This window comes from Cheilinus undulatus, linkage group 9 (genome assembly GCF_018320785.1).
Source record: "Cheilinus undulatus linkage group 9, ASM1832078v1, whole genome shotgun sequence".
In the NCBI taxonomy this organism is placed as follows: domain Eukaryota; kingdom Metazoa; phylum Chordata; class Actinopteri; order Labriformes; family Labridae; genus Cheilinus; species Cheilinus undulatus.
Window position 1 is genome coordinate 36,769,902 of NC_054873.1, and position 25,294 is coordinate 36,795,195.

Sequence of the window (25,294 nt, forward strand, 5' to 3'; positions counted from 1 at the left end):
ATGGTGATTGGATGAATGCTCTGTCTGTCAAATTCCTTATGGGCTAATCAGAGCATGAGCTGGTTACGAGGTTACAAGCTGAAGAACCTGCTCTTGGATAAAACTGCCGAGGCTGGTTGGGAGAAGTGCTAAACCATCTTCTCCAGCAAGAGAAGCTGTGGCGTGGTTTTTTTGCTCTTGTTTTAATAAAGAAACATGGTTCAGTTCTGATAAAACTTCTACTATACTTAAGCTACATCTAAGCTTATCACTACACTGGCAGCAGCTATTGTATATACCAGCTTACAGTACAACTAAATGCCTCCTGTAACTGTCGCTAACTCATGCAGAAGCAGATTGGGAGAAGAGTGAAAACATTGTTTCTGTCATTAAAAGCTTCCGGTGCTGTTGTTTGCTCTTCATTTAGTAAATAAATGTGGTCCTGTTCTGATAAAACGAGGGCTATATAGTAGCTACGTCTGAGCTAACTGCTACACTGGTGGAAGCCATCGCTACTGGCTTTCAATACAACTAAACCCTGCCCATAAATGCTGTCTCGTTCCCCTAACATGACACTGACTGGTTAGGTCTGTTTCAGACCTGGCACAGTCATTTCAAACTAAAACTTTGCAAGATGGATTTGTCTGATTGGCCAGATTCCTGACAAGGAATCTGGCCAATCCATCTGATTTACAAGGTTACTTGGCCTAAACACAGTTCTTGTATATACATCATCAGTGTAATTCACATGTACTCTAAATTTGAGTAAACAAGCAACCAATGCATTGGACCAGCATGTACCCTTTGATGCTAGTATTTACAATGATTATTGAGGGGAACGACTAAAGTGATTATAGTTTATAGCCACATTGTATACCTGTGCTTGTGCATGAGTAACTGTACTATGCAGAAGTCCTCCTCTACCAACCGTGCCAGGGCCAAGGAACTGTATTGTGCTTGAACGAGGTAGTCAACCACTAGCCCCTTTTGGGGTCAAACATGCTTGGGCACAGTGCAGATTCCAACATGTAAGTCACAGATGGTTTTCTTGTTAAGTAGAGGCTTCAAAAACAAAGTCTACATGGAGTTACTAACATGTAATATGATTTCACTTTGCTCAGCATGTCAGTTCTCAGAATTGCAAGAAGTGATAAAAAGAAAATCACAGGAAATTAATAAGAAGCTGCATACTGGTGGGACAGGAAGTACACTAGAGTGAACCCATCCTCCTACGCTGCAAACCTTTTCCTGTACTGTTCAGCTGAAGCAATCCTGACCCTGACATTTTATTGTCAATCAATAACGTCTAGGGTTTGTGGTCTGAAATACTGTGCTACCCTATCACTTTCAGAAAATAAGGTGAAAAGATCAATTCCTCACAGCTAGACATACCACTGCAGAGAAAGTGGGGTATATTTCTTTTAAATTTGAATTCTCTTCTCTGTGTATGTGCTCAGGTTTCTGCTGGAGGCTCTGGAGGATCTGGACAACAGTCTGAGGAAACTCAACTCCAGATTGTTTGTAGTCAGAGGACAACCTACCGATGTTTTCCCAAGACTCTTAAAGGTACGTATTCCCCCACAACACTGGTCTTATCTTTGTAAAGACCAAAACTGGCAAACATCAGGAAGCACACCAACAGCTCTGGGCTGGAGGCATTGCAAGGTTAAAAAAAGCCTTGAACATTTAATTGTTTACATTTTTGTGCTGATGCTGTCATAACAATGTGTGAAATAATACTTCTGCCTTGAGGTAGCAACCTCAGTATAAATGGGACAGGTACATTACGTTGCTTGTGTTATTTGTATTCAATTTTGAGAATGTACTATATTTGGAATATAAAAGCCTCCCATAGCTGGCTGAAATGCTTACTGAAGAGTTGATGTTAACCAACCCCAGAACCAGACAAATCCATCATTTGAATCTGCAGTTGTATCATTATTGAACACTAATTACTCATGTAAGCACCTGTGAATTGTGAAAATTGTAACACTTATTATCTGGGTGTATACATAGCTATCTGGCCTAGCAATAGATGGATACCGTCTGCACCTACAGCAAACAATTAACCCTTCTTTAGAAAAAATCTCAGTCTGCTGAATCAGGCCAAGAAGCAGTCTTAAAGCTGTGTGGACAGAATCCTCTAAAACCAGGCCAGAGTTGCTGTGTTAAAAGAGGTCAAAGTATTAGAAAAGAGCTACACTGAAAAAAAAACATCTTTCTAGAATCACCAATCTACAGGAGAGCACACCCCTACCCAAACAGGAAAACCAACTGGCTTTTAACCTGAATGGTTTTACTGACGGTGTAAAAATCCCACTGTTTCACCCCTCACCCATTCGACTTCAAACAAACAGCCATACCCCCTACCAACCTCTCACTTCCCCCAAAAAGCAATTATCCATCCATCTACGGCCTGAAGGACTCAAAGATGTTTGGCCTAATACCTTAAATGATGAAATCCTTTAGCTTCGTTTACATAGCCTGTTTGAGATGGAAATGCTGCATCTCTGGTCCGCCTCTTCATTCTCTGTAAAAAGAACAAAGACTGTGTGGGGCTGATTTGGCAGCCTGCAAACCACTAATGGAAATAGTAATGCTTTGTAAATGGGGCAACTAGAATAAAGGGACAAGGCCATGACATTATTTGGAGACTTCTGTGTGACTCATTTGAAGCTAGCTTGAAGAAGTCTTCAGCTTCAACAGTAACTGTTGATGATCTAGAGAAAATATAGACATTTCACTGCATGTCTGCAACATTTCTACATTGAAGCTTTTCCATCATTGTGCCTTCGTACTTTACATTCAAGTCAACAGCTGAAGGCTCCAATGCCGTTTCACCCTGTTTGATCGTTTTTCTACCTCTGATGCCAGCTCAGCATCAGAAAGACTTCCACCCACCTTTATGCCTTAGTGTATTTACATGCTTATAGAAAGAGTCTACTTTTCATGCTAATCTGACTAAAACTGAACTTTTAAAATGCATATCCACGTATTAGTCCAGCTGATTGTAATAACTTGAATTACTCATAGTCTGACTAACACACCTATATAACACATTTGAGAGTTAATTTACTCCTCCATGTATATGCCTCAGTGAGACCCAAACTGGCCTTGGCCTCTGCCCATGCTCTACTGTTTCCCCACTGGGCTTTGAGCTGGAAGTTGAACAGCATAAATACATAGAAGACAGCCAACAAGAAACCAAAACAAAGGTATCAACATGGCGAGTGCCATAGTTTTTAGACAGACGAGGAGATACAGTTTCAGTTTGTTGTGTTAGCTGAAGGACTTGAACACATTAAAGCATTCATAGAATGGTGTGTGGTATAGATCAATCAGAAAAAGGTCCACTAGTAACGTGCTTAAAGGGGGCATAACCCTACCTACTTTAGGAAAGGTGGACATACCTATTGTCAATAAATCAATGCTCCCATGAGGCTTGTATATTGAGACAAGGATAGTAGTTTAGATAAATGGCTTAATTGACCTCTAACCTAAACGCACATAAAACAGTGCAGGACATACTTTATACACTGATGGCATGGTGTAACAAGGACATGAAAGTCCCACCTTGAACTGTCTGTGAGGCTAAATGGCTAAAGAGATGTAATCATCATCCCACACTGGGATGATGAAAGTGATCTTTTTTTTTTTATATATAACATACAGTGTTTTGTTACATAGCACACATCATCTACCAGAGTCAGGCATGCTGTGTAAAATCAGTCAGTTTTTAAAAGATAGAAAATAAGAAATGACCACATAATACTGGACCCTCTTTATACAGTTACTGTGAGAACATCATCAAGACAGAAAACCATCTCCTACAATATGGAGAGCTGCTCTTGGACTGACAGACTGAATAGGTTCACTGCAGCTTTGATACTCTTACATTCTTTCCCTCCCCCACTCTAACACTTAACAATAACCTGTGACCCCTTAAATCCACTCACTCCTTCCCTCTACACCCCCACCTGAATGTGTGAAGAGGAGACGTACAACACAATGGTTAACGAGCACTTGAATTATTTGGAAAAAATTCAGCCTAACACACTTGTTAGACATCCCAATAGAGGCTAGTGGTCAGAACCTTCTCATCTGTGATACACATCAACTTTTTATTCCAGACTGTAGTATGCTGTGTAGAATCACCGTATGTATGCTGCTGTTGATGGTAATAACAGGATATCCTTTGAAAAAAAGGGGTTTGTGTGGACAGTAGCGCTGAGCGATATAGACCAAAAATCCTATATTGATATTTTAAGCTGAATTACAGTAAATGATTATATATACCTCGATATTTTGTCTGTAAAATAAAAAAAAAAGTCAGTTCAAAGTTATAGCCACCATTCTCACATATATAAACTTAGCACAAAAAGTAAGGAAATTTGTGTTTGGTAAATTAGTTCTTTGTTGTAACAATGCTTCACGGCAATAAATCTTATACCATTGAAAAGCCTGTTTGTTACCCTTTTAAATGGTGCCACATTTGTAAGGAACGTGCATTTGTGGGATGAGCAGCAGAGCAGAGTATGTGGGTTGTGCCTATGAAAAATTTGCCAAATCTTCTCTGCCAATGCCAAACAGCTTATTTTGCTGTTGCTATTGACTCTTGTTTTGCGCTTCTGGTACCCCCAGTTGCTGCCAATCAGGTGCCTGATTGGCAGCACCTGTGAGCATGGACCCTGCTACAGTGGTCAATAGATGTCTGCTTCAAGAATCGGCATGACACGTTTGACTGATCTGGATAGGGCCCGTGCGATAGGGCAACTTCAAGCTGGTGTTCCGCAAAACCAAGTTGCGGCATTGTTTGGAGTCAACCCTAGTACCGTTTCCAAACTGAAGGCCAAGGTCCATATAAAGGGGGGATGTCAGAGACAGGTCGCGAAGTGGGTGTCCCAAGAAGACAACACCCCAAGATGACAGTTTCCTCACCCTATGGTATATAATAATATATAGACACTATTTTTGATTAAAATTTATTATTATTTATAAAATCTATTTATTAAAACATCTACAAACTAGTGAAAAAAGCTGTCTCTGTGGTTTGAATCAAGTTGAACTCATTGGAGGATGTGGTGGAGAGATGCACACTGAAGAAGGTGGAGGCCATTCTGGGGAACATGGATCATCCACTTCATATCACCTTAAATGACCAAAAAAAACAACGGTGGTTGACGGCTCCTCTCTCTTCGCTGCAGGACGGAAAGATATAGGAGATCTTTTATACCCTCAGCAATCAGACTCTATAATTCTACTATAAACAGATGACTACATGAGACTACAGACAAACAAATTTCCCTTCGGGGATGAATAAAGTTATTGTTGTATTGTATTGTATTGTATTGCATTAGCAGCACAATGTCAACTGATACATCAAAAAACAACATAAACAAAATTCACTCGTTTGTGAAAAGAAATCAAACCAAAATGCTCCTTGAGAAGTCGAATACAAAATATTATTATTTAATATTACACTAAACATTTCAAATGGGAATGAACGATTTTGGATATTTGCAGATACCAGATATGGCAATTTCACACATTGCAGTCCTTAAAACACTTCACAGTTGGTCAGTTGGCCTTGCCTAAAATTCCACTAACTTGTTTGTTCATACAGCCAGTATTTACAGCCAATATAGGCAGATTTTACAGCCAAAATATTGGCTGTAAACATCAAAAGAATTTCTTTATTATCTCCTGATACCAGTTATTCACTTTTTAAGCCAAAATCTGCCGGTGCCATGCCAATCTATTAGAAATTAGGGATGCACAATGTTATTATGTTGGAACACTTAAAGAGTGCGCAAGTCAGATTTTGGAAGGGTTCTGCTGTGTTGGAGAGCTCTGACATCAGAGATCATGAAAAATTTTGTAACCTGTAAGTAACCTGTAGGATCCTCTTAAGGCCCTTACTGGACCCAGCAGTCTGCCATCTCTCAACAGAAAGATTTAGGGTCTAGTCCCTATGTTTATTTACATGTTGAAGTGTCCCTGGGAAGCTGATGAACACCAAAAACCTCCCACTGCTACACCAGCAGCCTGTAATTGTGTGTAAACGGGACAGCAGTAATTTGCATTTTGACGCTTTACATTTGCTATCACAGTGTGTATGTGGCATGAATAGGTGGTGTAAAAGTGCTTTGAGTGATCATAAGACCAGAAAAATACTACACAAGCACAAGTAGTTATTTACTCATGAACATTAAATGAGTCTGTAATGTTGAACTCATCAGGCTCTTTAGTTCAGCTCTAATCTAAATGAGCTTAGTTCATTCACATATGAAGACAAAGAGCGTAATGTTTTTTTTTGTTAGCTGGGGCAACACGTATTAAAGAAGACATCACACTTTTTTTTCAAATTTCAATAGAAGTTGAATGCCTATGTAGCAGTCTGTTGCTTAGATATACATCCAGAAGATAAAAGGCATGATTATTCCTCATTTGGAGTTTGCCCAGCTTACAGATCAGTCCATTATAGTCATATGTGTAGCCCTATTGTTGGACCTTTCCAGCAAGCACAGGAAAGATGACTGTGCTTGATGACTGATGACATTTTAGTGACTTATTTCCTCTGCCAGACTCTATTTCTGTCTCATGTTGAGCTGAGCTGGTAGCTTATAACTAGTTTAAAGCTTTTTAGCAGAGGTGGAAAAAGTATGATTGTGCTCAATAAAAGTATTGTTACCTTTGGATGAAATTTACTTAGAAGAAGTAAATTTAATGGCCAATAAATTTTCTAAAGTAAAAATATAATGATCATATTTAAAGTTTACTTAAAGTACTGAGTAGCTACTGAGGACTTGTACAATAAAATCTGATCTTTCCTTATTGGTAATAACAACATGAGAACAACATGGGTCTTTAACCAGGTTGCTCAGCTAAAGTCACACCTTTTCTATAATGTGAAAATGCAAAAGCTGTTTTTGGAGCTGTTGTGGAATCAGTCTTGCTGTCAGACTACAGCAGCATATTTGGGTAGTAAATATATGTGAATTTGACAGAGGCGGTTTCTCTTTTATAACTGTGAAGTGGAGCAAGTGAGATGTGGGATGTGTAAGCTCTGCAGGGCCGAGGGAAGCTGCAGAATCTGGTAATAATTCTGAGTTGATTCATCACCTTCATATAGTCATAAACTGTCATTGCATACATCTGTGAAATCAAATTGGATTAACGTCTTAGTGCTATGCGAACTTTTTCTACTAATATAAGGTGGATATACTGTAACAACACCTGCAGTGGCAGTGATGTTACGTGAAAGAATGTTCAAAAACACCCTGTTGTGAGAGTTTTGTGTGCTCCCTGATGCAGTGGCAAATGCTGCAGCCAAAATAGAGCCAAGAAATATGATCAGTGATTGGCCTGCATGTCCATTGTGTCTCGTTACACAAACAGAATCTGCTTCACACGCAGTCATAGTTTGCATGTCTCGCTGCACTGAAGTGTATCAGAGGGGAAGCTGACAGTGTTAACATTTATGAGAAGATTCCCTGATGGGATTTAGTTTCAGGCAGGGAGGAGCAATGAGGCGCTCACCATGGCCATACAACAGCCTTTTACATAACACACCAGAAGTTTTCTATTATATACTGCAGGAATTCAATAGTATGAAGCTTCTTGTTCTGACCAAATACAGAGATGACAACAGTAGCTCTGCCAACAACATGTCCATCAGTGTAAAAGTGAGCAGTTTACTAAGATGAAGACAACATTAGCACTGGGAAGGAGCTGGCCCTCCTCTGCTGTTGCCTCAACATAATCTGGCACTATTTTGTTAAGATTTCCTGTGACCTGTGCTAAAAATTTAGCAGAACAGGGATGATAAGAATAATTTTAGAGCAAGCCTAAGCCTAAATTACCAGCCCTTCTGAGACTTCTGCTTTGCAAAAGCAAACGCTGCTTTTGCATTGACTTTGTGTAGAAACATATAACCTCTTTCTCAAAAAGGTGTTTGTTCATTTACTTATGTTTGTTTTTGAGGAAAATGTTAAATCTGCCAGTAGTTTGATGCCGATTAAACTATTCTGAGGTTCTCATTGATCCATAAAAAGTCTTTAGGTCTTCTGTTAGATTCTTTTAAAAGGTCTTGCATTGTAGACAGCATTTTGGCTGAGACATGTCTGATGGCTTCATTTTCTACTCAGTATCATATCCAGTGTAATTATTCTTTTTTTGTTGACTTGCTTGTCCATGTAAAAAGTATTTAGCTATTCAAAAACCTTACTACATATTAATTCACAGACCAGGAACTGAAGAAAGAATGCAAAAATGGGAAAATTCTTGACTGGGGCAGACTATAATTATGAAGTGGCCTACAAAACGTGCAGAATAGTTTAAACTAGGGAAAAGGACTATCAAAGCTGTTGAATTCCATGTGAATCAATCACCAGTGATCACTAATGCTGCACGGTGTGAAAAAAGTTTTTCTTTTTTATTGTTCAAGTCTTATAGGGTCTTCAGAAGTCTTACATTTTTAAAAGTACTCTCTACAATGCTGTAAAGCTGCTTTTAAAACTTGGAATTATTTTTTGAAACTTGTCATGGTTGTTGATGGGGTCTTCAGTATGGATTGATTTGAATTGTGCCATGAGGGACTGTTTTGGTCACGCTTGTTTCACTGCTTGGCTAAAAAGTGCTTCATATCTCTCTCTGTCTTGGTTTCTTTTTTCATCCCATGCCTCACCACAGGAATGGAAAGTGACCAGGTTGACGTTTGAATATGACCCAGAGCCTTATGGGAAAGAAAGGGATGGCGCCATCATCAAGATGGCTCAAGAGTTTGGAGTGGAGACCATTGTCAGAAACTCGCACACCCTCTACAACCTGGACAGGTGTGTATTAAACTTCACAAACACACTGATTACTCTTGCTTCAATGTTTAAACTTTGGTCAGTCAGCACTGAGATTGGTAAAACCTGCATGATTTGAAGAAGAAACCTCAAAGAGATCCTTTTCTTCAATCTTACAATCTTTACAACATTGATGTTTACCTGCTGCATTGAAAGGGATATAATACAGGAATGTTATAATTCACATTTAAAAGGGGGATTTTTTGGTTTATTACTAAGCAGTACAAGTGTGGCTCTATGTACTTGTTATAAGATTTTCATAATTCTTGATCATCCTTTGCAATGTGTAGGTTTTTGGTATAATGCACATGAGCAGGTTCATTTTATGAGGCAGTGCATGGTTCAACTAGTGATGTACTACTCTAACGCCTTAGGTTTCCATCTGATCAGATACCAGTGTTAAATCAGGTCTTCACAACTTTGTGAAACACTTAAATTAATACACACAAACTGATTTTTTTCATCACAATCTGCTCCATATTCTGTCTACCACTTGCAGTCTTATCACTGACCCTTTGCTGCCACAGGAGCTGCATGCTTTTCATGTTGCCAGGATTGCCTGTCAAAGTTTCATACTCTTAAGTAAACTGATAAAGCATTTCCTTGATGGTAATAGAAACTAAGTTGCTTTTGTGTGGTCTGTGGAAGTTTGTGGCTGGTTTAGCCTGTTGCACTGCATTATGCAGTAACTTCAAAACTCCAGGTATCTCCAGTAAAGCTCATAGGTTTCACATCCAATAATTTGGCTGACAAATCGTCTTAGAGCACCTTTAGAAAGTATTTATTTGCTGACAAACTGTTCCCTGGTTCCCAGTGTTTTGTCACTTTCAAACCAACTCAAGAAGTTTCTGCTGTCTTTGCAGTGTAGCTGACAAAGTTAACCGCATCCTTTTGATTTGTCTGCTTTCTTTGTTTGTTTGTTTAAACTCGTGATTAAACCGTTACTCATCATAACATGTGCTGTACTGATATTACTTGAATTTGTGGGGTACATGCAAACTGCTCAGCTTATGTAGTTAGCTTTCTCCATACTATGAACAGGCCTACTGGAGAGCTCAGGACAGTGACTTGACTCACACACACACATGCTTGCTGTAAACACAGTATAGTATAGGACTAGGCTGTATCAATCTTGTGTCTGACACCTGTAGCTGTTTATGATCAATACCAGGACTGAATCTGTGCATCCCTACTTGTAGGTTGTTGATATTTTCTCAAGTTTGTTGGAACACATGCTCTGAAATAAAAATACCTCCAACTTAGATAAAATATAGGGTATCAATGAGTATTTCTCTAATCAGTTTGAGCTAACAGATTCATTTACAAAGATGTTTGAGGCTTTTATCTGATAATACACTGAATTTCCTTTTGGATCAATAAAGTATGTGTATTACCTTAGACTGTTTAATTGTAATAACATTGAGTTTTAATCTGACGCAGAGAAATTCAAGCTTGTATTGTGGAAGTCAATAAGTAAATACATCTATTTGGAATTATTTTAAAATATATATATATATATATATATATATATTTTTTAATTGAAACTCACAATAAAGATAAACATAGTGCTATGTCACATTAGCAACCAGTATACAGTAGATGGGGATTATTTGGGATTACATGAGCAATATCAAACAAAGGCTAGATGGATGGTATTCAGCAAGAAATAGAAGGCAAAACCAAGATAGGATTGTCTCTCTGAGACTGTTCATAGCAATGCCTTCAGAGTACAGATGGTATCAAACCAACATGTTACATTCTCACATTTAGCATATAAACTCATTTTAATGTAACAGCAGCAAAAGTCTAAGCTAAAGCTGTGCCAAAAATCTCTGTCTTCTTAACCTTCTTTTATGCAGACATACCTCAACTCTTTGAGAAGGGGCCACAGGCTGTTATAATGATATAATGATGTTAAATAATTTAAAACAAAAAACACAACCCCCCAAAAAAACCAAACACATAATAGCTAAAGTAAAGAAGGCATAGGCTTCTTGGGTGCAATTTAATTTACTGTTGCATCTTTTATGAAGTCATAAACTACTTTTTAAATCAGTGGTTCTCATATGGTCTAGCCCTACAACAAATTGTTGCAGTTCTGATCTTAGATGGAACAAAATACATGACTGGGAAAAAATGGATAGAAGATGCACATTTATAATCAGTTTCACTATGATAACAGGCAAATTTTTGCCAATTTGCCCAGAAGTTTTGAGAAATTATCGTATTATAATAGAAAAAGCAACTTTGTTATCCCCCCCCAAAAAAAAGAAAAATGAGTTGAAATATTGAAAAATATTCAACTTTTTTTTTTATCTCTAAACAACAGTGTAAAATAAAACATGTGGATGGTTGTCCTTTAATTGTTTCAGTACTTAATATACCAGAACCACTGTTTTTAAATAATGTTAAACTTTGTGAAAGAGGGCTGGTGACATCCCACTGAGCAAAACAAAAAAACAAAAAAACAACCCCCCCCCCCCCAAAAAAGCAATAAAAGGTGCTATGTTACTACAATAGGAGAACTGTAACATTGTTACAAAACATGGAGGTCTAAGACATCTGGCAGTGTTTTATGTTTTTTTATATCTGTCATTTGTCTATGTATTTAGAAGCTAGGATTCAAACTTTAAAGATTTATGAAATAGTCACTTTACTATCATCAGTCATTGTTTGTGGTCAGTGATGAACTTTATAGACTTAGGTGGTGCAGATTGCAGGGATACTCAAAATTTGAGGATTCCCCAAAAAAGTCCACAATCTAAGTGGAGTCTGTGCTATCGCACTTCTCCTCTGTCCTTCATTGAGAGTTTAACTCTATAAATAGTTCACCTTAAATAAGAGGGAGTTGGAACAATAACTGAATCACTGAATGGAGCATCACAGAGCCCTCCGGTGGTCATGTTGCATTACTGTAGCTCACACCCCTGTCCATGTGCTGGGATAGGGTGGCAGAATGAGTAAGAGGGGAAGGAGTGCCAAAAGACTTTCCTCGTATACAACCCTCTCTGTGTCCTGGCTTTTGCGCGGAGGGTGCTCAGACTGACACAGTATTACAGCATGGCATTACACAAACAGGCTTGTAATATTCCAGTTCATTATGTAAGAATACTGAATGAGTGGATGAGGCAGCAGGAGGGAGCTTAGCTGTGTGTGCATGCTCTACTGCAGGGTTTATGTTGGTAGTAGCGAACATGTGCACAGCTTACTGCGCTCCTACATAGAAGCCACAGTGCACTGACCAATAGGAAACTTTCCCTGCTGCAAATCCACCTATCAAGGAGCAGGAGTACGTGCTCACAGATATAGACTAGTTGTATAAGATGGAAACTATAAATACTGAGCTTCACTGTCATTTGCACCATCTGAAAGAAGAAATTCAGGTTGAATTATTTTCACAAAAAAGGGTTTCTATTAGCTTTAGAGGTATTTCAGCAGGTTTACCTTGTTTAGTTTGGTTATGTCAGTAGTTCTATCTTTGCTACTGTCCAATGCTTTGATCCAGGCATTTTCTCAGCTGTCCAGCTGAAATGTAACATATTTTACTGTAAGAATAACACCAGGTCAAAACGCTTCACAGTGTGGACAGAGCTGCAGGGGAAGTCAGGTTTATTTAGAAAATATGATAATATTGATCAAAATATCAACTCTCCAGGGCAGTGATTCAGAACGTACTGCAAAAACAAAGAAGCCTGGAAATAATGATGATGCTAATGACTGCTTTTACTTTGCATATGGTCAGAGGTTTGTTGGTGTTTTAAAGGTTTGAAACAAGAGTTTGCTGCAATCTTGAGCCATAGTTCATGGGGTTTTCATATATGTTAGTGCTGCACAGCTAACCAAATCACAGTTTTAATGTTGGCCTGTGCAATTAAATAATTCACGCATAAAAGTCTGAAATTGTTTTTATATTAAGGTTGGGTTGCGTAATCACTGCAGAAAGGCCTTTAAGTTTTCAATGGTGCCGCTATTGCACTTTATAGAAGTAACTTTATTTTCAACACAGGAAAACTTTTAATTTTGGGGGAAAATATTAAGTTATTTTGAAAGCAGCACTGTAAAATCTGCAGGTTTTGTATTAATGTGTGCTTCTTAATATTTTTGCGTTTTGAGTTGAGGAATAAACATTTCTAAACTATCATTCTCTGTATTTTCTTTTATAACCAAACAAGTAGACTGATGATACCAGTTATGTATTACATTTTAGTCACAATATTTTCCAGTATTACCAAATCATGTAGCACTAATATGTATGAGTAATTTTCACATTTAAAGTAGATTTTAACATTTTACCCAAATATCCTGAAAACAAATGTCTAGATTAAATTATATCTGAAGGACAGAACCTTTTTTAGGCAATGGAAGGTTTCTATAAAGGTACGACTTATTTCTCTATCAATGTGACTGTGGGATTATTAAGTTTAAATCAAGCATAGTCAGGATGATTCCATAGAATCTATTTCAAAATAATTCAATTGCATTTTTATAGAGATACCCTACTGTTGATTTACTGATATCTTTATTTCAAACATATCAATCAAATGGAAATAGGTAAGTAAATAAATGACAATATGAAAGTGAACCTAAACAACAGTTTCAGCCATCGTATTAAACACAAAGCAAACAGTGCAAGTTAAGAATGGAGGAACATGAAGTTTACACTTGTGTAGCCAATCCCTTATCCACTTTTCAGCTGCTATTTATCTACCCTGTGAGCAGCAGAGAAATGATCTAAAAAATTTAAAAATAAAACTTGTTATGGGTATCAAATGAAGCAATACTCTCATACAGCTTTTTTTTAACTTACTTAGTTCACTTAATGTTTTAAATGCTTAATTTCAGCCACATTTGAGAACCTCTGCCAGACTTCTGTCTGTCATTACTTTTGCCAAATTTTTAGCAGTATGGTAACAGCATCCACTTTAGATTTGTCAGTATTATTGATTAGGGACCCTTCTGTAGGGGTATTTGACTGAAAAAAACACCCCAATTGATTTTGGGACATTTCTTCTGATGTCAACATGAGAGGGGAAGGCAGAGTATTACTTAGGCCATCAAGAATAGTCCTTTGATTGCAGATTTGTGGTTCAGATAAAATTACCACTATTATTTTCAATGTATGTTTGTGCAAAGTGATGACTTGTCATCTGTTGGGCAAAACATGCAACTAAAACGCATTTAATATACTAAGCGCTTTCAGGCTCACATGGAGGAAGAGCCTTTGCATTCAAATTATCATGATTATATGTGTTTATTTACCCAAAAGCCTGTACCTCTCTGTGTTGTCTTGTCCAACAAAACACATTGTGATGAGCTTCTAAGGTCCAAGTGGTTACTGTACTTTAAAGCCTCCACGTATCTGTTCAATTGTACATTAATTGTTTAAATTTGAAATAAATCTGATATATAAATCGCACATTGCCATTGACAGAACCTGCAAAAAAGTTGTTGCACAACTTGGTAAAAACTTGTATAATAGAGCTCAATGTATCATTAGAGCTGATATAAATTCTTTAGTATTAGATTATATCAGTGTCATAGTATTTTCCAAGCATAAGATGAAAACATCAAAGACTGACTAAAAAGCTTAAATGTTGTGCCTTTATAATATATGTCAGCTCATGGGAACGCATTGCATTTAAGTGAAATAGTTCCTGTGTATTTATCATACCAAACATAAGAAAATATATTAAAATGAGTTTAATCTTTTGCTTCTTTTCTGTCTTCTCTTTATTGATCACAGGATAATAGAGATGAACAACAACAGTCCTCCTCTGACCTTTAAGCGGTTTCAGACCATTGTGAGCAGACTGGAGTTACCCAGGAGACCTCTGCCTCCCATCAACCAGCAGCAGATGGACAAATGCCCCACTAAGATCTCTGACAACCATGACCAGCTTTACAGTATACCTTCACTGGAAGAACTGGGTACATAACTGTTTTAAGGGACACATTTTAGACTTTATTGTAACTGCTGTGTAACTTCTGTCAGCTCTATTGATTCATTTAGCTGTGTAGAAATCTAGATAATTTCTTTTTTTTTTTCATTTTCTCCATATGAATGTCCATCCAGGTTTCAGGACGGAGGGTTTGTCTCCAGCGATCTGGCGTGGAGGCGAGTCAGAGGCCTTAGACAGACTTAACAAACATCTGGACAAAAAGGTAAAGGAGAAGCTGGTGGTAGAAATCTTAAATGACTACTCGTAATAGTTGTTTTTTGTTTGCTGTAATTATCTATGAGGAAAGGGAAAAATAATTTCCTTAAACTGTAAGGTTTTAAATTTGGGCATTTTCACATTAGGCACTATTGTTTTGTACTGTGCTCAAGCATGATTGCTCCTTCCTCCTCGCTCCCCTGCTGCTTTTACATTACTAACATCATTCTGTCTGTGCACACTTGGTATGCATACAGTCGGATCTAGTAGGTGAATGTATGCACCTAGTTGCTTTGCAAAGACAAAGGAAGAAGAGGAGGCAACTGTGGCAACCATTTGTATCATCAACTGGGCAGAATTTGCTTTTGTTTTATGCATACATTGGAGTGCATCCTGCTTCTATGACCGTTATTATTTTTGAAATGCTAACAAACTTCCCTCTTACTACTTCCACATCAGCTGTGCAGCTCAGAGGCTGTGCTGCACAGAGACAACAGTTTTTGAAGAGCCAGATGTTTAAAATTGTCTTTACAACTCACTGACAAATTCCCTTGTCAGAGGTGCGTTCATTTCCTGTGGTCTGTGCTCGAGTACACGAGTGGTTGCTGAGACCACCTCTGTAAGCTGTTTCCGGGACTCTTGTGTTCACACTGATAAAATGAAACAGACTTTCAGGTCAAGTGTCCTCTTATCTGGGAATCCTAATGTGAAATCAGCCTTTGTAATATGTCTGCAGGAGGTGTTGTGATTCCTCGAAATAGGCTGAACAAAAGTTAATTTTATAAATAATAATTTAAGAGACTAAAAACAGTAGTAAGTAAAAACTGAATTAAGACACTTCAAGAATAGTTGCCAAGGACATGACTTATTTGTTCTGTTGCTTAGAAAGTAAGCAGGTGCCGAGTTTGCACCAGCAGAAAATAAAAGCCAAGACTGATCAGGAATCAACTATGCTTCTTTTCAGACTATGACCGCATGGTACACCAGTGTTACAGGTGATAATTTAGTGGTTTAGACAGTGAAGTAATTTATTTAAAAACTATGCTAGACCACAAAGTTGTGTTAGTTTTTTTTTTCCCAACCAACAGCCCAATGCCCAAAGACTACTGGTTCACTATCTTAAATGACATCAAAACCTTAGACTGTCCTCAGGTTATCATGTCTACATCCTCTGTCTGTGCTTGTTTGCAGGTATGGGTGGCCAATTTTGAGCACCCTCGGCCAAACATGTGCTCTCTCTATGCCAGCCCTACTGGCCTCAGCCCCTACCTGCGCTTTGGCTGTTTGTCCTGCAGGGTTTTGTACTACAACCTCAGAGAGCTCTATATGAAGGTAACTCTCAGGACCCACATTACTTTGCAGAAAAATTGATTTTTCTCTCTTACAGTTGTATTCAGAATACAGCTACATCCTGTGTTAATCTGCCCTTTTTTCTTTCTTTGTTAGCTGCGGAAGCGTTGCAGTCCTCCTCTGTCGCTGTTTGGCCAGTTATTATGGAGGGAGTTCTTCTACACGGCTGCCACAAACAACCCCAACTTTGACCGCATGGACGGAAACCCCATCTGTGTGCAGGTGAGCCCATAAAACATTCACGACAAAACAGGAATTAGGGAGAAGATTCTTCATTTTGAACTCCTTAACTGTGACATGTTGAGCACCACTCCTTTTTTTCGTCAAAGTGACAAATTTGCTCAGGAGACTGGTAACACTTGAGCAAACAAATAAACTGGTTTAGAGAGTTTTAGATTTGCTTCTTCCAAAGAAAGTTTCTATGGTATTTAGGCAAATGCCAAAGGCTTTCATCAGTAGACAGTGGGCTAAATTATCATTGCATGTACTCATAAGGCCAAAGATAGCGGACTCCCATTTTATTGATATCTTGATCTGAATCTAATACTGATTTTCAACTCACAATGTAAGGTAAATACCCCAGCACCATTATATAACAGAAGAATATTTATCAATTGAGCTAAATAAACCATAGCCACTTTACTTGAGTGGTATCAGGTTTCCAGTCAGAGAAGAGAACAAAGCTTTGTTCAGTGTTTTAAAGTATGTAACTCTGATGACTAAGACTTTAGTTGCCTTTTGAGATCTTTATTGTCTGTATTTTCCCCATGCAGATTCCATGGGACCAGAACCCAGAGGCACTGGCCAAGTGGGCTGAGGGTCGCACTGGTTTCCCTTGGATTGACGCTATCATGACCCAGCTGAGACAGGAGGGCTGGATCCACCACCTGGCCCGACACGCTGTGGCCTGTTTTCTCACCAGGGGAGACCTGTGGCTCAGCTGGGAGAGCGGCATGAAGGTGCAAATGCTTTGTTGCCTTTACTCTGTCTAGTTTGGCAGAATGAAGGACTTTAATGCCATGATAGCTGTAGGATAAGCTGACAGTATTCATCATGTAGGCTTTTTGTGTGGTCCTGCAGGTGTTTGAGGAGCTGCTGCTTGATGCAGACTGGAGTGTAAATGCTGGCAGCTGGATGTGGCTGTCCTGCAGTGCCTTCTTCCAGCAGTTCTTCCACTGCTATTGTCCTGTGGGCTTTGGAAGGAGAACAGACCCGTCAGGAGACTACATCAGGTAGACTCTACACCCAAAGTCTCGTCGCTCCGCATAATTTCTTTTGTGTAATCTTTGTGAATCTAAGGATGCTTCTTCCTGGTTTAATCTGGCTGTATATACTGTATCAGCAGCAAACTGGGTTTGATGGCCTAATCTCGTTCATTTAATATTTTGTGCAGGCATTACATCCCTATTTTGAAGGACTACCCAAACCGGTACATCTATGAGCCGTGGAACGCCCCAGAGTCAGTGCAGAAGGCAGCAAACTGTGTGGTTGGGGTGGATTACCCAAAACCTATTATCAACCACGCAGAGGTCAGCAGGCTCAACATCGAGAGAATGAAACAAGTTTACCAGCAACTTTCCCATTACCGAGGACTCAGTAAGTCAGCAAGACTAATATGTGCCTCACAGGCATGCCATGTTGTTACCACTGTTTGGGGGGGGTATAGTGTGTGGGTGTATTATATGTACATATACATGAGTATCCTCAGCGGAAAAAAATGTAAAAGAACCAGTATAAATGGAACAGTCATATATGGTAATGCTTTAAGTTGTAATCCTCTACAGCTGAATTTATCCAGTGTTTACGCCTGACAAATGGTAGAAGATATACTGTATGTCACAGCAGACATCTTGTCTGTGTCCCTCAGGTCTACTAGCATCAGTACCTACAATCCAAGAGGAGGCAGAGCCACCAATGACGGATGAGTCTCAGACGAGTAGTGGCCCTGGTAGGAATGACCCCAAGCAATATTGCTTTTGTTTTTATCTTCCAATCGGGGCTCTGCTTTCATACTTGACTTCCAGAAAATTGTCTCTCAGTCAATCTGCTTTTTTTCCAGACTCTCCTCCCAGAGGTCCCGCTGACAGTGAAGCAGCCGGCTGCTCTACAGCTCCGGATTCCTCCACAGTCTGTGCCTCCTCCTCCTACACCCCTATGCATGAGGACACAGCGGACTTCAAGAACCAGACTCCCTGCACCTCCTCCAACACAAATCCTTCAGCAGCCATAACATCCACATCAACATTTATGTCTACCAGCCTTCCTCCTTCCACCGCAACTCCTCCCTCCCCAGCTCAGAGTCCTCTGTCCAGGTCTAAACCCTCCACCCCTTCCTCCTCATGTCCCTCCCTACCCCCATCCCCCAGCCCAGCCACAACCCCAAATCAGACCCCCTCTTCTCTGGGGCCGAAGAGAAAAGGCCCGGGCCGAAAAGTCCGGCGCAGCCAGAGGCAACGTGGGAGACAGAGCTGCACAGCAGCAGCTGTCAGGGAGGGAGAGAGGAGGTCAGAGGAGGAGAGGGAGGAAGCAGGGGAAGAGAGGATGGAGGAGGACGTAGAGCAAGGGGAGGAGAAAATGGAGGAGGAAACCTGTGGAGAAACAGCCAGACATCAGCAGTGATTTGAAGTAAGATATTCAGTACATTAAAGCCTCTGTGAGCTTAAGGATTGAGTACATAAATTTCCTATTTTCTCATAAAATTTAAATAGGTCATGTATTTTCTGTCATGATTCAAACAATGAGTAAAATGCCAAGTTTTCGTGCGATTGCTATATCTGCCTTTGCTTTTTTAATTTAATAAAAACAGGCGGTTATTAAGCAAATGTTTAACTGTTTACATTTGAGAGAAAATTGAAGTAGGCCGTTTCTCTTCAGCTCATTTGTTATCATTTCAGGGACTGAGGTGGCTAGTTCGAGAAAGCATAGTTTTAGATAGCCCACATGCTTCATGCAAAGCAGCTAACTTGCCCTGCAGGTATCAAATATGGCTCCAAGCTTCCAGCACCTTCTATTTCACACAGACATGCAGAGGAATGAGATAGTTTTGCACTTTATATGATGTCAAGGCACTAAATAACTGTCTGAGTAACTGACGGTGTTTTCTCCTCTTTCAGGTTGGGTTCAAGAAAATAATCTTCAAATATCCATCCCCGAACAACTGGACTCGCAAAGAGAAACAAGAACGGATGTGTGGACAACATGAATATATATTAGCCGCATGCATTCAACACAAGTGGACGCACCACAAAATATTTCACATATATATCCCACCATCAGGAACATAGAAATACTTGGCAGACATTTCAATAAGAATCACTCCTGGAAAATAAATTACAGAATTACTGTAAATGATTTAAAACTTATTCCAACATGAAGAATTTGAGATGGCCATTCTCTTGAGAAGCATTCACAATGGGCAGTTTTCTCTTGTACATTTTCATACTGCAGTTCTTACACGTCATATTAGCCATCAGCAGAAGCACCTCTTCCTCATCCTCCTGAATGTCCTTCTGCTGTAACAAACAGTGCAGGAGTCTAAGTGTCACCTGTCCAACCACCCGTCCTGACTCGACACAACTCTCTCATCAGGCTCAGCTGATTTATGTACAAAAGTAACTCAAGGTTGTTTTGTAAAGCTGCATATTTTGACATTTTTGCAGTATTGATTTTACACAAATGTGGTTCATGAGATTTGGTTTGCTGGTTTATAAGTTGTGGATTATATCAGGACCCCGGAGAGATGGTCTGAATCTGCATCTTAGACCCTGTTTACATCTTGTATTAACACTCATGCTGGACATTATGATGCCAGGAAGTAACCCTCAATGCAAGGTGTGGACACACCTCAGTGAGTACTAACAACAGTTGAATGTCTGATTGCTCAGGCTGCATATGGAGGTGGTTTGGGATCTCTCCATCCAGATTGGTTTGGTAGTGTAGATGCTCATGTGTACCGGCATTTAAGACCACCCTGTCAATTGATGTGATCGGTTATCCGTTTCTTTCTACCAGCACCCTAACCAGTGTATTTTAGTTTCCTTTAAGTTACATGTTTTTGACAAGATGAGGAAGAAAAGCTGTTGAAAGAGGCACTTGTACTCTCAGCGCATTGCTAGGTATCCCAGTATGCAGAGTGCATTAAAGCCACTGGTAGTACAAATAAGTGGCGGTAAGCTAAGAGGCTAGCACTGTCTCAGCTTTGTCCCTCATTTTGTTATAAACATTGATCCAAAAATAACAGGAAAATCTTGTGTAGTAAATAGACATTGTTTGGTGCTTTTTAGATTAAAATGACTCCTCAGTTCAAGACAGGTGACCAGTGAAGCTAGATGTAAGCAAATAAGCACACCAGATAGACTGTATCACATATGACTCTCATCCATCTGGGCGACTGCCCTTAGTCTGAGTTTGGGAAGGCCAAAATCTTTGAAGATGATTAGGCAAATGTCCTGTCTTTTAAATTCTTTACAGAGCAATCAGAGCGATGAAACATATGACAGTATTTATACGCAGCTCTAGAGTGAACTTGATAAGGTAGCTGCTATTGTTGTCTACTGTTACTAAAGCAAGTTGATGAAATAGACTCAAGCCAAAGCTGGTCAAGAGTAGAGCAAAAACATCTTTTCCACCTGGAAAAGCTTTGGTGGTCCAGGTATGATAAACACTGTAGCTGTACTATAGCTACATCAAAGCCAATTGCTATGCTGGTCAGAATTGTTCACAGGCTTGCAGAACGAGGAAACCCTGCCTGTAACTATTGCTGCATTCTCCTCGAATGTGTTGATTGATCCACAGACCAAGCTTAATCATTTCAGCTTTGCGAGATAGATCTGCTTCATGACAGACATGGAATCTGGCCAATCAGTTAGCTTTGTAAGGTTAACAGTAAGCCTTGGAGCCATGGAATTGCAAAGTCCTAATGCACTGAAATGCATTTTACTTGGTATCTGATTCCCCTGTACAGATGTTAATGCAAAATGCAAACAGGGTCATAGAGAGGCCAAAAACTGTTCATTGTGTTAAAGGACAACAGCAACACTTCTGCAGTTTCAGACAGAGTAACTGACTTCACTTTTCTGTTCAATGTACAGTTGGGTACATTTCTGGCGGACATTTATTTCTACTCTGATTGGAAAACTGTGATGATGTGTTAAAGAAAAAAAAGCCAAATTATGGCGCAAGGGATAAAGCGGGTATTTCTGTTCATGTGGCACAGATGATATGGAACCACATAAAAAAAATGCAAAAACACTAAAAAATATGATTTAAACTCTACATTTTAATATGTAAATGAATGTTTTGGAAATAACTGATATTTTTGCTAGCAGAAATGAAGATGTTACTTAGTGAAAGGACAAATAACATTTTTATATTCTGCCATCCTGAGTCCTGAATCCCCTGTTTGTTTTTGGAGCGTCACTATGAGAGTATAGCAAATTGCTATAATAGACAATGTAAATTATTAAAGGCTAAGGCGAGACCTTCTATATGAACAGCTTTAACAAGAATACAAAACACAAAGGTGTTTACATTTGCCACACTTTTCACCGGCAAGCGGAAACACTGCTTGTGTGAAATGAATGTAGAGAAAAAAACTAGTGTGTTGTTCTCCCCATATATTTATCAGTTTGTATATAAAATATGTTTAAACTGTCTGTTTTACTAACAGTCTGATAAAGGGGGTTTCACAAAGGCTCATGTTGTTTCTGCCTGCATATTTTGTACCAGAAGCATCCACTAGAGGGTGGTACATACTACAAATTCAGCACATGGTCAATGAATGTTAAATATAGTAAAATCTAAAGTTGCTGGTCTTTTTCATTGACTTATAATTAAAGAAATCACAAAATATGAATTAATGCATCTCATTGTCTTCTAAATATACATTCTGTTTCTCTCCTTTGTTTACATTAGCAAATAATGTTGATTTTAATAAATTCTAGTAGTCTTAATGTTTTTACTCAGAAATGAATCAACACTCCTGTAAGATTAAAAACATGGATGATGAGATCAACAACGTGAGGTGACTGAAACAACCATGCATTATTTTACTTTTAAAGGACTTTTTAATTGGTCAGAGGTTTTTTTAAGTGACAATCAGTGTGGTTGTCTCATCCTCACATTTTTATAATTTTGTCTTGAATCCTGTGCAGAAGTATCAAGCCATAAAGTAGCAGTAGGACTTTGTGAAACCCCCTCGATATTGCCTGGATGGGTTGAAGTTTCCCTTCGGGGGGAACAGAGAATGTAAAGAGACAAAGCTTTCAGTCCGTATAAGTGTTGTACTATTGGTGTTAAAGACAAGTTGGCACTGTTAGCTGTTTGAAATCTAAAGAGCTAAAAGATAAATCGGACAGTTCAGCCCCTCAGGCTCTCAGTTGTTTTAACTACAAGTAAGATAAAAGCTCACAGTTCCCACTTTTCCTGAATGCAACGCAGGCCTTGATCTTGTGTTTTGCTGCACATTCCAGCTAACAACAGTACAACACTGCAGGGGCCGGAGCTCTGTCTGAGAACTGTGGGCTGAATGGATATTTATTTGTTTTGTATTATACAAAAAAGAAGAGTTTATTTTCATTAAAACTGCTGAAGGAATTGCGACTCAATGTTTCTTTTCTTTGTGCTTGATATAAGCTCCCTGGATATAAAGAAGAGACTGCAGTCTCTTGTTTTTTCTTTTGGTTTAACTGGAACTCTTTCACCTTATTTAACTATAAATTCTGAAAACATGGAAGTGGTCTTGGTGGAATCACTCACTGGTTTCTGAAAAAGGATTTTTAAGACTAACAATAGTAGTCACCTTGAGCAAGTGCAACTTAGCCTAACATTCAAACAAAGAGGTGAAGAAAAGATTGGCCTTCAGGACAAAGGGATTCACAGCACTCTTATGTCAGTCAAATCATCTCTGCCCTGAATGATTCAAACTAATGTAAAACTTTCAGCCCTAAAACAATCGAAATGGATCACTTATCACTCATCTGTCCCCTTGTATTGGTAAGGTCCCCTATGACACACTTCCAGTGAAAGATTTAATCCGAACGCATTACATCCACAAAGATTCAGGGATTTCTTCCTTTTTTACAAGTAATAAAAATACTTCAGATTCACTCCTGCAGGGCTCTGAAAGTTCATAACATCATGTGGTTAAAGTATTTAACAATCAAAAGCTCCTGGGGCATTTGGAAGGTTTTTCAGTAAGCTCTCTGAGGTACAGGAGGCAGTCCTGTATGCTCTTAAAATGAAAATGACTGAATTGAAGCCAATCTTAAAGGTTTTGAGTATTATTTTTTCAAATTAACATCCATGTTAAAGGTTAAAGGGAAAACTTCACCCTTACAGTTAATGAACCCAGCTCTGTTTATTTGCTTATTTTCTTATAAAAATCAATATCGATCCTTCTGTGTTGTTTGTTTAAAAGACTAAAAAGTTACTCATTTTTAACAGCAGTAAAAGCTGAGAAGATTTTGAGTTATAATGTTTAAAAGCTTGTGACTCAATATGTTACACCTATTTTATATTGCTGAAAAAATGTTTATGGCCATTTGTTTGTTTTACAATAGTCACTTTTACTGAGCTGACCTTGAACTCATCACGATATAACTGTCAGTGAGCCAATTTCTATTCTGCTGATTTCACCACAGATTTCTACACTGGGTTCATATTTTACTACACTTACTACAAAGTTTGGGAGCACTTGTCACGGCTCCCAACAAAGCTGGAGTGTTTTTTTTTTTTTCCTCTCAGTGAAGCTGTTGCATTTGGGTTTAATGTGATAATCAATGTTGATCTGCTTTGAGCTTATTTACCTCCTGTAATAATGCATCTTAATTTTTGCACCAGTGGAAAGGAAAATAATGTTACATCACAGAACCTGCAAGGCTCGATAGCATTAAGCTAAAACATTATTGATCCCCATATTTAAAAAAAAAAAAAACAGGTTTGTAACGTCTCCATCCCTAGCTATTTCCACTGTATGGCTCTATCCTATTTCTTAGTTTTACCCCTACCCTCTTAGATCCTGGAAACCCCTATACATGTGGTTCTGGACTAGTTCTCTGTTTAAATGATCCAAACTATTAGCTCTTGCTGTGGTTACTAAGACTAAAATAGAAAATAATACAACCCCAATTCCAAAAAAGTTGGGGCACTGTGTAAAATAAGGATAAAAAACAGAATGCAATGATGTGTAGATCTCATAAATCATATTTTATTCACGATACAACATAACCTGTAGTATGTCAAGACACCTCATGAAAAACATTAGCTCATTTTGAATTTAATGGCAGCAACACATCTAAAAAATTAGAGCAACAAAAGACTGGAAATGTAGGTAGTAAAAAATAAAAAACATCTGGAGGAGCACTGTGAAACTAATTAGGTTGATTTGCAAAAGGTCAGTAACATGACTGGGTATAAAGGGAGCATTTTAGAGTGGCAGAGTCTCTAGAAGTAAAGATGAGTAGAGGTTCACTAATCTGAAACAAAAACAGGTCTTAAAATTTTGGAACAATTTCAGAAAAATGTTCTCAACTTGAAATTGCAAAGACTTTGACTATCCCACCGTCTACAGTTCATAATATCACCAACAGATTCAGAGTCTGGAGAAATCTCTGTGTGCAAGGGACAAGGCCGAGGTCAATGTTGAATGCTCTTGATCTTCAGCCCCAAGCAGCACTGCATCAAAAAACAGGCGTGATTCTGTACTGGAAATCACTGCATGGGCTCAGGAGCACTTCCAGAAACCTCCGTCTGTCAACACAGTTCACTGTGCCATCCACAAATACAAGTTAAAAGAAAGACGCCATATGTGAACACAACCCAGAAGCATCGCCGTCTCCTCTGGGCTAAAAGTAAATTTAAAATAGACTGAGGCAAAATGGAAAACTGTTCTGTGGTCAGATGAATAAAAATTTCTGACTCCTTTTGGAAACCACAGACTGTGTCATGCAGACTAAAAAG

At 38.8% G+C, this 25,294-nt stretch overlaps 1 protein-coding gene across 1 annotated transcript in view; it reads left to right on the forward strand.

Moving 5' to 3' along the window:
- The window catches only part of cry2 (cryptochrome circadian regulator 2), a 29,635-nt gene extending 6,708 nt beyond the window's left edge, over positions 1–22,927 (forward strand). The window contains exons 2-13 of the mRNA XM_041795117.1: positions 1,437–1,545; positions 8,671–8,813; positions 14,575–14,759; positions 14,905–14,993; positions 16,178–16,318; positions 16,433–16,558; positions 17,110–17,295; positions 17,417–17,568; positions 17,730–17,932; positions 18,204–18,284; positions 18,396–18,961; positions 19,450–22,927. Of these exons, the coding sequence (XP_041651051.1) occupies positions 1,437–1,545; positions 8,671–8,813; positions 14,575–14,759; positions 14,905–14,993; positions 16,178–16,318; positions 16,433–16,558; positions 17,110–17,295; positions 17,417–17,568; positions 17,730–17,932; positions 18,204–18,284; positions 18,396–18,955 (1,975 nt within the window). The 3' untranslated portion in view covers positions 18,956–18,961; positions 19,450–22,927. The remainder of the gene's footprint in view (positions 1–1,436; positions 1,546–8,670; positions 8,814–14,574; positions 14,760–14,904; positions 14,994–16,177; positions 16,319–16,432; positions 16,559–17,109; positions 17,296–17,416; positions 17,569–17,729; positions 17,933–18,203; positions 18,285–18,395; positions 18,962–19,449) is intronic.
- Positions 22,928–25,294: the final 2,367 nt, after the last annotated feature.